Raw genomic sequence first — 13,466 nt, forward strand, 5'->3', positions numbered from 1 at the left:
CTTCCTCCTTCCTCTGCTCGCTCTCTCTCTCTCTCTCTCTTCCTCTGCTCGCTCCCTCTCTCTCTTCCTCTGCTCGCTCTCTCTCGCTCTCTTCCTCTGCTCGCTCTCTCACTCGCTCGCTCTCTCTCTCTCCTTCCTCTGCTCGCTCGCTCTCTCTCTCCCCCCTTCCTCCTCCTCCTCTCCAGGTTCTCTGAGTGACGACCCCCTCTTCCCTAAAGCTCCGTGGCCGAGCCCCTCCCTCTGCTCCTCCTGCCATGAGGAGAAAAATGGCGTCCACGTCTGGAACCACGACAACGTCCTCCTCTTCCTCCGACATCACTACGGCGCCTCCAATCTGTCTCCCAAATACTCGCTGACTCCCCCGCGACTCCCCGAATCTCCTCCTGATCCTGATCCAGTACAGACCGGCCCGCCTCAGGAGGAGCACCGAGGAGGAGAGAAAGAGAAGAAGGAGCCGGAGAGGAAAGCCGAGGAGAAGCCGGAGCCTCGACCGGGACCCCACGCTCTGAGGGGGGAGGAGAGGGGGGAGGTTCTGGGTGTGGGGGGAGGAGGTGGAGCAGCAGCAGCAGGAGGAGGTGTCTGGATTCTGGGTCTGGGTTTTAACAGCGTGGACATGAGTCTGTGTGTGGTCCTCTACGTCTCCTCCTGCCTCTTCCTCATGCTCCTCTTCTTCTTCTTCAAAGTCCGATCCAGAAGGTGGAAACTCCGCCACTCCCGCCTCCATGTGTGACCCAGACCAGGACCAGACCGCTTTATCCAGGACCAGCTCGAGTTCCAGTCAGGTCCAGGTCTGGTAGGGGCGTATGAAGCGGATCTTTGTGGTGGTTCAGCCTTTTCAGCCGGCTGCTGCTGGTTTCTAAACTACATTAATGGCGTCCCGTGTTCAGCTGCGTGAGGTCACAGGAGGCCCTGCAGACGCCGTCCAGTCCGCCAGACTAGATTTAGAACTGGGCCGACCGTCTGCCCGATCAGCTGTCGTTTAGTTTGAGGCCAGCTGGTTGGTTGGATTTCTAACCTGTGAAAAAGAGAACTTGGCTGCAGGAGGATCTTCGAGCACAAACTGCCTTCCTGTCGGCGAGAACCGTCGTCATCTTTCAATAAATGTTATCAGAAGTGTCGGCGTGTCCAGAGTAAATATTAAAGGTGCTCCCCGTACCAAGCCCTGAACCGGATCACTCTGGACTGGATTTGTGGATTTTAGTGGCTCAGATGTGGAACCTGGTCTGCATTTGTTTTATTTAAACCGGACGCTAAAGGTCTGGATTTATTTATTTTTACATTTGAAACTCAAACTGTGTCCCGTGAGCAGGTCTGTGTTCAGACCTGGACTGAACCGGATGGTCTGGATTTAAAAGTCCCTGAACTCCACAGGAGGGACGTGGACATGATGGACCAGCAGGACGCTGAGCCTGACATGGACCAGACCTGTACCGGTTCTGCTGTGTTCACTTTGTGCCAAATGTTTAACCTGCTGACGGTAGACTCACCTGTCCTCTCAGGCCCCGCCTCCTCCTCTGTGTGCAGGTGTGTTTGTTCTTCTTTAATTAAACTGTGAGACACGGAGCCGTCCTGATGGATCTGGACAGATACTGAATTTAAAAAACCTGGTAATGAAACATCAGCTGATACCTGATCAAGAAGGGTCCTTTAAAAACCCAGATATGTGCAGGGTGGGACGTTTAAAGGCCCCGTTCTGTTAACGATATTTTAAATGTTCAGATTAAACGAGCGTCAGTGGAAACTGCAAACAGCTCAGTTTTAATAAATTTGAGTAAAAGGAAACTCCCTCGTGTGTGAAAATGTTTTTATTTTTTTTATTAAATGTGAACATTAATAAGAAGTGTTGTGAGTTGTGGGCGAGCCGCTGTTACCAGTGTTAGGTTGAATAAAATTTGATCATTAAATTACCCTGTCACGAGTCACTACTTCATTTCTGTGTGTTCATCATGCTGCTCTTCCTTCAAACTCCTCGGCCACATGAAGAAGAACAGACATTCATAACATGCTTAGTAATACTGTGGATCTACTGTACTCAACTTTATAATAAAGAGGTCGTATATTCTGCTCATGTTCAGGTTCCTCATCTTATTCAGGTGTTTGTACCAGAGCAGGTTTCCATGGTTATATGTTTGTCCTACTGCACATTGCTGCAGCTCCTCTTTTCAGCCTGTGTAGAAGCCTTCGTTTTAGCTATGGAGTGATGCATCTTGTCTCTAAATGATCTTTGTTGGGAGTTGCACATGCTCAGTTCATAGTTAAGGACTACTAGCCAATCAGAAGCAGAGAAGGGCGGGTCGGCGAGAAGCCGGTAAACGGCTCGGGTTCAGCCGTACGGACTGGAGCGAGAGTTTCAGAGCGGTGAGTTATTAATCTGTATCCATAAAGTTTTAACTGAGCTCTGTCTCTACATCACAGGAACAACTTTCTGTCCACTGACTGCCTGGAGGGTAGCTGGTGTTTGGAAGGGAGAGGAGAGCTGTGTGCTGCAGCTCGCTGTTTCTGAGGGCGTGTCAGAGTCGCCGCTCGGCGAGCGTTATATGAGGCGTGTTTAGCTTTCATCCCTGTGATGTCACAGAAAAGGTGTAGAACTCAATAAAGGAGAGGGGGTAAAAGCATAATATGAGCTCTTTCAACATCCTGAAAACACCTCAATGTGACTGTTTAACAGGTGACATCAAAATGTTTTCAGGTTGTACAAAGAGGTCATATTATGCTTTTTGCCCTTTTCCATCTCCTTTATTGAGTTATACATCTTGTACATGTTAGAGGTTTGCAAAGTGAACGAGCCCCAATAACATTTTCCGCATTATTGAACATTATTATATTTCCGAGATCGGAGGTGACAAATGAAACACCCCCTGATGTCGGAGTTCCTGCTCGTAAACTCGGCTGAACTCAGAGGACGATGAGTTCAGAAAGCAAGGCGGCCGCAAACATCGACTGTCAGTAAAATTTATTTATTTAACAGGGACAATGCCCAATATATGTGCTGTAGTAGATATAGCTAAAAGCTAATTCCCATTTGCAGTTGCTGGGCAGGTGCCAATAGCACGCAAGACATTACGAAAATGTCCTTTGGTTCTAAATCCCATTCAAATAGGATTTTCCCACGGTATTTCAGCTTCAATTATAGCAGCACCTTTAGGTTGAACTGCACCAAATTTTTCAGGCGTCATCAGGGGCCCATGTGGAACAAAAGAGGCAAATTTGGTATCAATCGGACTTGTGATTATGGAGATTTAAAAATTCATGTATGTCAATGGGATTTTTTTGACGTCTTTAATTTGCAATAACAGCCCTGGAAGGTCCCTGGAGTAAGGAGACCATCCTGAACAATTCGGCTCAGGTTTCATGTCGATGCAACTTGTGGTTATAGAGGAACAGATAATTGATGTTACACAGCACCACCAAACATTGCATATGCACTCAGCAAGCCACATTAGTGCACAAACTTCAGTCATTCCAAACCTAAGATATGACATCACTTCCTGTTTTTAGCGTTTTTTGCAAATATTTGTTAGCTTATAATTGGGACATCTTTTTGCGTATCAATCTGGGGAGCGCAAGCTTGTATCAGCTTTGTCCAGAGATGGTCCGTGCCAAGTTTGGCGCCCATCGGACTTGCCGACCGTTTAGGCTGCAGTATCACTTTTAGTGGCGCAAGAATAAAAAAATAAATAAAAACATAAGGATTACAAAAGGGTTCACAACTCCACTGGTTGTCAAATGCAAGACATTGCAGGTTCCCATCCCCACTCGGGCTTAGACCCCTAAAAAGCTGTGGGGTTTTTTTTAGCACTTTTAGTGTCTTAGCGTTGCCTATAGGTGTGTTGCTACAAGCCTGTAATGTATGAAATACCACGTAATGTGTTGTTTATCAACTGGGGCTTCTAAGATTAGCTGGGTCAATGTTGCCTTGACTTGTCCTGTTGTGTGGCAAATGAAACGCATCCAACTCGGGTTCTATGTTTTTTAAGACATGTCGTCGATCCGAGTCCTGAGCTCCGACTTGCTGAGCATTCCCATCTCAACACTGCTCCTGACCTGCCTGAAAACAGCTGGATTGTAGTCCAGCATTTACTTTCTAACCTATCTGTGTCACTATGTAACACGCGGTGTAAAATGCTCGCCTAGCTGTAGCTGTAGCGGTTACTTTAGCAACAACATGCGTTTTGTCTGCATCGCTCTGCAATTACACCACCAAAACACTAGTTGGCGGTGGAACTATAAGTTTGTTTGTGTTGATTTCTGCCAGCTGACTTGGCTAACTTCTGGTTAAGCCCTCCACTGAACTGAATTGCGGGGTTTATGAACTCAAAACATTTTTTCTGGCATTTGACAGCCGCTGGTTTGGCTGACTAGTAAAACTGTCTTCAAAGCACGAAGCTCTTCCCGGGACCTCGTAGGAAATGCGATGCTACCAAGTCGACCAGTCACAGTTCTTCCTGTCTGTGTTGCCACAACATGTAGTTAAATTTTTTGGGGAGGTGCATGTCATGCTACGGCATAGGGGATGGCTTAGGATACTGGGCTACACGTAGGCTATGGCATACACTTGACAGGGAAGTATAAAGAATATTGTTATTGTTGCATTTGCGGTCAAATGCAGTAAAATTCTTATCAATAAACCAACCTCTTGACCGTAACATAAAAGCTGAGTCTTTTTGTGGTGGTAAGAAAAGGTGATCAAGTGTCGTCAGTGAAAAAGTTTCTTCTGAATTAGTTCCAGATTCTAAGGAAAGTTTTAACATTGGGATTTTTAACATGAGTACCCAGGTTTAGAGGTAGTGGAGAGGTCAGGAGTGACACAGTGGTGTCGGAAGTCTGCCCGGTATCTCTGTGAGTGTCCAAGTAGATTTGTTTGCAGCCCAGTAATAGTGGGTAAGATGGGTGAGCAGGATTATTTGGAACAAGTATAGTGATCTTGGTAGCACACACTGCTAAAGAAATTTAGAGATTCGACCACCGGGTCACGTCTGTCTTGGTATGGTCTAGAAGTCAGGTAAAGTTATGTTTATGGAGTGCTGTAAATGGTCTTGTTGCACATATCCCCAGATATGTAAAGCACTTTGAATACTTCTAGTGAGTGAGGAGCTTTCTGGGTTTGAGGTTTAACCTCTTAACAGTCCTGTAAAATCCATGCAAAACGCCTATTCAAGGCAGATCCAAAGTAAACTGAACGCGGTTCTTGAACCACCTGGAGTAAATGGCTGGTTTTGGGCTTCTCTGAAAGAAACACTCTGGAGTGGCTAACCCAAAAGTCAGAATGATTGTAAGTGCTACTGGAATTGATAAATATAAGTTTAAACACATGAAAACTAATATATTTTTCATTTCTGCTTGAAAATGCTTGCTAACAAATGCATGCAGACAACTACAGCTGGGAAACACTGTAGGGTCACAGCATAAAGCCTTAACTAATCATAGTTTAAATTTCATACCAATACCATGGAAAATGACTATTTTCCACAGGTTTTTCTGAGTGTATGTCAGCGTATTAATTTCTAAAACGGCACCGCCCCATAGCGGCACACGGCTGCTGCTGCATCATTCCGTCTTAGCCAGTAGCTCGACGCAGATGTGATTTTTTGATGGTAGATCATGAACTTCCTACTCAAAGCTGTATATTGTAATTTGCAGAATTTTATTGGCTACACGAAGTGCCAGTCATTGGCACAATTGCTTGCAATTGGCTGGCCCTCCCTTACAGCACAGGCTCTCGTTGGCTATTGAAGGCTGTGAAAGGTACATGTGAGCTGTTATTGGGGCAAATTAGCTGTCCCTGGGGATTTACTGATGGAATAATGTGTTTTGGACTAAATGTTTTTACTGGATTGGATCGTCTGGACCTTTAACAACGTAACAAGACCGTTTTTGTTGGATTATAATCGATCGGTGGATTAAGTTGCTATGAGGCGGGCCGTTGGAATGTTAAGAGGTTAAAGGAATAAATCATCTGCGTAGAGTGACACCTTGTGGGTCATTTCTCTCCTTCTCACTGATTTCTTTCATGGGAGCGTAGAGTGACAGCAGTCGTGTCCTTGTTGGAGGTCATAGTGGTGTGAACAGAGGCTTTAGGCGCTGAGTATAAGGTTTTAGTCCAAGTGAAAAGTATCTTTAACAAAGGGAGCTTAAAATCAAAGGCAACAGGACTTGGTTGAAGATGTTTTGTCTCTCATCCTAGAGGCTTTTTCAGTTCTGGCTGTCTGACAGGGAGTCCCAGCTATTTAACCTGTGTGGGGTCGTTATCCAGGTGATAGATACCACTTGGTTCGTCAGTGCTCCTGGCTGCTGTAACAACAGTCGCTGGAGTCACCTAAGGCAGAGTCTAAACGACTGTTGTTGGCATCGTCACATGAGGCCAGATGTGAATGTTTCTTCAGTCCGCCTGGAAGAGATAAAAGGACGGGTGGTGGATAAGTGGTGTCGCCTCATCCTTTGTTCAGAGATGGTCTCTCTATTCTGGTGTAAATGGCCTCTTTCACCACCAGAATAGAGAGACCATTGTACAACCAGGAGCACTAACGAACCAAGCGGTATCCATCACCTTGATAACAAACCCACACAGGTTAAATAGCTGGGACTCCCTGTCAGTCCGTCAGAACTGAATAAGCTGATTGGATGAAACATATTCCAGTGTCTTCAAACCAGCTGCCTGCGGTTTTAACTCTTCCATGGAGAACTGTGACCTGGATGACTGAGAACCTTCAAAGATGTCTTTAACACTGCGTTTAGGTAGTCCGACTCAACGCAGACAAAGCCTTTTCACCATTCATCTAGAGAAATAATAACTTCATGCTGCGGGGTTGGTTGGGACAAGACTAGACTTGTCGAGCCGTGGGTGAAGGACAGAGTTTATGCCCCCAGCGGTTAGTATCACAAAGAGTTGCAATACGGTTAGAGCAAAACTGTTCACCCTCCCAGTTAGAGCCATTAGCATTAGCTTAAGATAACGCTAACATTAGCGTGTGCCCTCAACAATAATGCAGCAATTTAAATTATTTTCTTATTGTCAAATGGACACTTTTACACCCACACACACACAATCATCAAACACTCACATGCAGCACACACAAGTCCTTATTCAACATCAGCACCTCCACCTGTCTCTCTCTTTAATACTGGATGGAGAACTTTAAATACAGACACCATGCCTGTCTGTCTCTTTCTGTGTTTGGAGACAGACAGACAGTTAGACTTAGAGACAGACTGTCTCTCTCTCTGTTTGTCTCTCATGTTAGAAACTATTCTGAACTATGATGGTGGAAGCTGAGGCTGCAAAAAGCTGCTGCTGTTTCTGTGTGTGTGTGTGTGTGTGTGTGTGTGTGTGTGTGTGTCAGCCTGGCACACAGTCGCAGTATGCACGCTATGTACTCGGCATGCCAACTCAGCCTCAGCACTGCAATGCAGCGCTGTGCATTTGGCCAAGTCATGCCACACATGCACACACACACACACACACACACACACACACACACAGCCTCTGAGTGTGTGTGTGTGTGTGTGTGTGTATGTGTGTGTGTGTGAGACAGTGTACACGTGTGTCTTTAGTGTGTATTTCTGTATTTGTGTGTCTTTAATGCTCTGTAGTGGATAAGCAGTGTAATGCATGCTCGCTCGCCCGCCCCTCACTCTACACTCTGCCTCTATGTCTCTCGCCCTCTCTCTCTCTCTCCCTCTCTCGTCCTCTGCAGGGCAGTTAGCCGCATTAGCTCCCTCGCTGTCCTCAGATGACTCCTCCTCTTCCTCCCTCCTCCTCCACCTCCTCCTCCTCCTCGGCTGTCTGCTGTGTCTCTGCCCCCCTCCCCCCCCTCCCTCCTGTGACACACCAGACGATGCGTTGACTGAGCGGAGGAGGAGAAGAAGAAAACCTCTCCCAGCCAGCCGTCCTGCCCGCTGCATGGAGGAGAAGCAGTGGAGGAAGAGGAGCAGAGAGGAGGTGAGGAGCTGTCTGTCTCTCTGGCTACCTGTCTGTCTGCTTGTCTCGCATCCATCCTCCTCTAACTGTCTGAAACTGTTTCTGTTTCTTCTTTTAAAACAGCTGTCCGTCTCTACCTGTCTGTCTGTCTGGTTACACTGTTGTCTCCCTGCTGCCTGTCTGTCTCTCTGAGCTGTCTGTCTGCTCAGACTGTCTGTCTCTCTGCTGCAGCTGCACTGTAAACAACAATAACGCTGAACTGAGCTGAACTCTGAGGCAGGCTCAACTCACCTCTACTGGACTGTACTAGACTGTACTGTACCGGACTCTACTGTACTAGACTGTACTGTACTGGACTCTACTGTACCGGACTCTACTGTACTAGACTGGACTGTACTGGACTCTACTGTACCGGACTCTACTGTACTAGACTGGACTGGACTGGACTCTACTGTACCGGACTCTACTGTACTAGACTGGACTGGACTGGACTCTACTGTACTAGACTGTACTGTGCTGGACTCTACTGTACCGGACTCTACTGTACTAGACTGGACTGGACTGGACTCTTCTATACTGGACTGTACTAGAATCCACTGTACTGGACTCTACTGAACTGTACTGCACTATACTGAACTGGACTCTACTGAACTGTACTGCACTCTACTGTACTGGACTCTCCGGATCTGCACTCTACTGTACTGCACTCTACTGAACTGTACTGCACTATACTGTACTGCACTCTACTGAACTGTACTGCACTATACTGAACTGGACTCTACTAAACTGTACTGCACTCGACTATACTGGACTCTACTGATCTGCATTCTACTGTACTGGACTGTACTGCACTCTACTGTACTGAACTATACTGTACTAGACTACTGGACTGTACTACACTCTACTGTACTGGACTATACGTTACTGGACTCTACTGAAATGTACTAAACTGTACTGCACTAGGCTTTACTGTACTGGACTCTGCTGAACTGTACTGTACTCTACTTTACTGGACTCTACTGATCTGCATTCTACTATACTGCACTATAGTGTACTGGACTCTACTGTACAAGAGTCTAGTGGGCTGGACTATCTTGGACTGTACTTGACTTTACTTGACTGGTGATGATTGTGATTGTTGTGTGATTGTAGTGATGGTGATGATGGTGACAGTGATTATGGAGATGATTATGGTGATGTAGTGATGGTGGTATTGGTGATGATGGCGATGAGGGTTACGTGGTGGTGTATCAATGGTGATGATGGTGATACTGATGATGTGGAGGTGATGGTATTGGTGAGGGTGATGATGATGGTGATCATAATGATGGTGCTGTGGTAATGGTGATGTGGTGATGGTGATAGTGATGATGGTGGTGATGGTATTGTTGATGGTGAAGATAGTGATGGTGCTGTGATAATGGTGATGATGGTGATGGTCATGATGGTGACGATGATGATGCATATGTGGTGGTGTAGTGATGTGATGATGGCGGTTGTGATGTGACGATGGTCATGATGCTGATGATGGTGATGTGGTAATGGTGACAATAGTGATGATGGTGATGTGGTCATGGTGATTTGATGATGGGGATGATAGCAGTGACAATGGAGACAATGGTGATAGTGATGATGGTGGTGATGGTATTGGTGATGGTGAAGATAGTGATGGTGCTGCATTAATGGTGATGGTGGTGATCGTGGTGATGATGGTGATGTGGCGATGATCATGATGGTGATGGGGACAATGGAGATGATGCTGATGCGGTGATGTGATGATGGCGGTGGTGATGGTAGTAATGGTGACGATGGAGATGATGCTGATGTGGTGGTGTGGTGATGGTGATGATAGTGATGGTGCTGCTATAATGGTGATGATGGTGATATCAAAGTTGGCTATGGTTTAGTGATGATGGTTACGATGGTGGTAGTGGTGGTGGTAGTGGTGATGGTGATAGTGATTATGGTATTGGTGATGGTGAAGATAGTGATGGTGCTGTATTAATGGTGGTGTGGTGATGGTAGTGATGATGGTGATGTGGTGGTGTAGTGATGTGATTATGGTGGTTATGGTATTGGTAATGCGGTAATGGTGATATTGATGATGGTGAGGATGGTGGTGGTGGCGATGATAGTGGTGACAGTGGTGATGTGATAGTGCTGATGATGGTGATTATAGTGATGGTGCTGTGGTAATGGAGATGAAAGTGATGTGGTGATGGCGGTGGTAATGGTGGTAATGTGATAGTGATGATGGTGATGGCGGTGGCGATGGTTTAATGATGATGGTGATGATGGTATTGGTGATGATAATGATGGTGCTGTGGTTATGAAAATGATAGTGATCTGGTGATGGTGGTGATGTGATAGTGATGATGAGGATGGTGGTGGTGAAGGTATTGGTGATGGTGATGATAATGATGGTGCTGTGGTTATGAAAATGATAGTGATCTGGTGATGGTGGTGATGTGATAGTGATGATGAGGATGGTGGTGGTGAAGGTATTGGTGATGGTGATGATAATGATGGTGCTGTGGTTATGAAAATGATAGTGATCTGGTGATGGTGGTGATGTGATAGTGATGATGAGGATGGTGGTGGTGAAGGTATTGGTGATGGTGATGATAATGATGGTGCTGTGGTTATGAAAATGATAGTGATCTGGTGATGGTGGTGATGTGATAGTGATGATGAGGATGGTGGTGGTGAAGGTATTGGTGATGGTGATGATAATGATGGTGCTGTGGTTATGAAAATGATAGTGATCTGGTGATGGTGGTGATGTGATAGTGATGATGAGGATGGTGGTGGTGAAGGTATTGGTGATGGTGATGATAATGATGGTGCTGTGGTTATGAAAATGATAGTGATCTGGTGATGGTGGTGATGTGATAGTGATGATGAGGATGGTGGTGGTGAAGGTATTGGTGATGGTGATGATAATGATGGTGCTGTGGTTATGAAAATGATAGTGATCTGGTGATGGTGGTGATGTGATAGTGATGATGAGGATGGTGGTGGTGAAGGTATTGGTGATGGTGATGATAATGATGGTGCTGTGGTTATGAAAATGATAGTGATCTGGTGATGGTGGTGATGTGATAGTGATGATGAGGATGGTGGTGGTGAAGGTATTGGTGATGGTGATGATAATGATGGTGCTGTGGTTATGAAAATGATAGTGATCTGGTGATGGTGGTGATGTGATAGTGATGATGAGGATGGTGGTGGTGAAGGTATTGGTGATGGTGATGATAATGATGGTGCTGTGGTTATGAAGATGATAGTGATCTGGTGATGGTGGTGATGTGATAGTGATGATGATGATGGTGGTGATGGTATTGGTGATGGTGATGATAATGATGGTGCTGTGGTTATGAAGATGATAGTGATGTGGTGATGGTGGTAATGTGATAGTGATGATGATGATGGTGGTGGTGAAGGTATTGGTGATGGTGATGATAATGATGGTGCTGTGGTTATGAAGATGATAGTGATGTGGTGATGGTGGTAATGTGATAGTGATGATGATGATGGTGGTGGTGAAGGTATTGGTGATGGTGATGATAATGATGGTGCTGTGGTTATGAAGATGATAGTGATGTGGTGATGGTGGTAATGTGATAGTGATGATGATGATGGTGGTGGTGAAGGTATTGGTGATGGTGATGGTGATGATAATGATGGTGCTGTGGTTATGAAGATGATAGTGATCTGGTGATGGTGGTAATGTGATAGTGATGATGATGATGGTGGTGGTGAAGGTATTGGTGATGGTGATGATAATGATGGTGCTGTGGTTATGAAGATGATAGTGATCTGGTGATGGTGGTGATGTGATAGTGATGATGATGATGGTGGTGATGGTATTGGTGATGGTGATGATAATGATGGTGCTGTGGTTATGAAGATGATAGTGATCTGGTGATGGTGGTGATGTGTTGATCATGAAAATAGTGGTGGTGGCGATGGTGTTCTTAGTGATGTTTAATACCTGGCTGTTTGCCTACACCACTCCACATTAAGCATTTGAGCTTTTTCATGATAGAAACAGCTGCTGCTGCTACACAGTGATCTCTGTAGGTAGATGAAGTTGATATCTGATATCTGGTGGATGTGGTGATGTCAGGCCACAATTTTACTGTGTGTTTAGCCTGAAGCTGAAAGAGGAAATGGAACAAATGGACAGGCCGCTTGAGGTCAAGACATGAAAGACAGGAGGTAGAAAGACATGATGTCACCATGACCCTCCTTCAGTCGGCTTGTTTGATGCGTCATTTATGGGAATTCATTCTCGCCCCTGACTCCCTCCTTGTTTCTCCACTGTTCAGTTCAGAGAGCAGAGACTAACTATTCAGTCAGAGTCGCTCTGTGGACACATTTCAGCTGCTTTTGATCTGATTCTGCTAAACACTGCTTTGTATTTACCTGCTGTTGTGTCTCACCTTGCTGCAGCGACGTACAGGTGTACTCCAGGACTGTGTGACATCACTTCTGCCACAGGGAGTGTTAGTTCAGATGTGTTTTGTCCTGCAGCGTCAGAGTGAAACACATTCACAGAGAAGCAGACTTTTGTGTTGATCACAGAGGAGAGACACTATACTATAACTATATTGATTGATTAAAATTAATAAACACTCAGCCTTCATCAGCCTTCTGTCAGCCCTCTGTTGGCCCACTGTCACGCTTCTATCGGCCCTCTGTTGGCCCTCTGTCACGCTTCTATCGGCCCTCTGTTGGCCCTCTGTCACGCTTCTATCGGCCCTCTGTTGGCCCTCTGTCACGCTTCTATCGGCCCTCTGTCATGCTTCTATTGGCCCTCTGTCACGCTTCTATCGGCCCTCTGTTGGCCCTCTGTCACGCTTCTATCGGCCCTCTGTCACGCTTCTATCGGCCCTCTGTCATGCTTCTATTGGCCCACTGTCACGCTTCTATCGGCCCTCTGTCATGCTTCCATTGGCCCACTGTCACGCTTCTATCGGCCCTCTGTCATGCTTCCATTGGCCCACTGTCACGCTTCTATCGGCCCTCTGTTGGCCCACTGTCACGCTTCTATCGGCCCTCTGTCATGCTTCTATTGGCCCACTGTCACGCTTCTATCGGCCCTCTGTTGGCCCTCTGTCATGCTTCCATTGGCCCACTGTCACGCTTCTATCGGCCCTCTGTTGGCCCTCTGTCACGCTTCTATCGGCCCTCTGTCACGCTTCTATCGGCCCTCTGTCATGCTTCTATTGGCCCACTGTCACGCTTCTATCGGCCCTCTGTCATGCTTCCATTGGCCCACTGTCACGCTTCTATCGGCCCTCTGTCATGCTTCCATTGGCCCACTGTCACGCTTCTATCGGCCCTCTGTTGGCCCACTGTCACGCTTCTATCGGCCCTCTGTCATGCTTCTATTGGCCCACTGTCACGCTTCTATCGGCCCTCTGTTGGCCCTCTGTCATGCTTCCATTGGCCCACTGTCACGCTTCTATCGGCCCTCTGTTGGCCCTCTGTCACGCTTCTATCGGCCCTCTGTCACGCTTCTATCGGCCCTCTGTCATGCTTC

At 46.5% G+C, this 13,466-nt stretch overlaps 2 protein-coding genes across 2 annotated transcripts in view; both read left to right on the forward strand.

Annotated features, from left to right (window-relative positions):
• LOC123960368 (sulfhydryl oxidase 2-like) overlaps positions 1-1,908 on the forward strand; it is an 8,427-nt gene extending 6,519 nt beyond the window's left edge. The window contains exon 5 of the mRNA XM_046035050.1: positions 186-1,908. Within this exon, the coding sequence (XP_045891006.1) occupies positions 186-730 (545 nt within the window). The 3' untranslated portion in view covers positions 731-1,908. The remainder of the gene's footprint in view (positions 1-185) is intronic.
• A 5,924-nt stretch (positions 1,909-7,832) lies between these two features.
• Positions 7,833-13,466, forward strand: part of LOC123960184 (nucleus accumbens-associated protein 2-like) — a 14,366-nt gene continuing 8,732 nt past the window's right edge. Inside the window, exon 1 of the mRNA XM_046034796.1 lies at positions 7,833-7,939. The gene's annotated coding sequence lies outside the window, so the exon portion shown is untranslated. The remainder of the gene's footprint in view (positions 7,940-13,466) is intronic.

Source organism: Micropterus dolomieu, linkage group LG21 (assembly GCF_021292245.1).
Source record: "Micropterus dolomieu isolate WLL.071019.BEF.003 ecotype Adirondacks linkage group LG21, ASM2129224v1, whole genome shotgun sequence".
In the NCBI taxonomy this organism is placed as follows: domain Eukaryota; kingdom Metazoa; phylum Chordata; class Actinopteri; order Centrarchiformes; family Centrarchidae; genus Micropterus; species Micropterus dolomieu.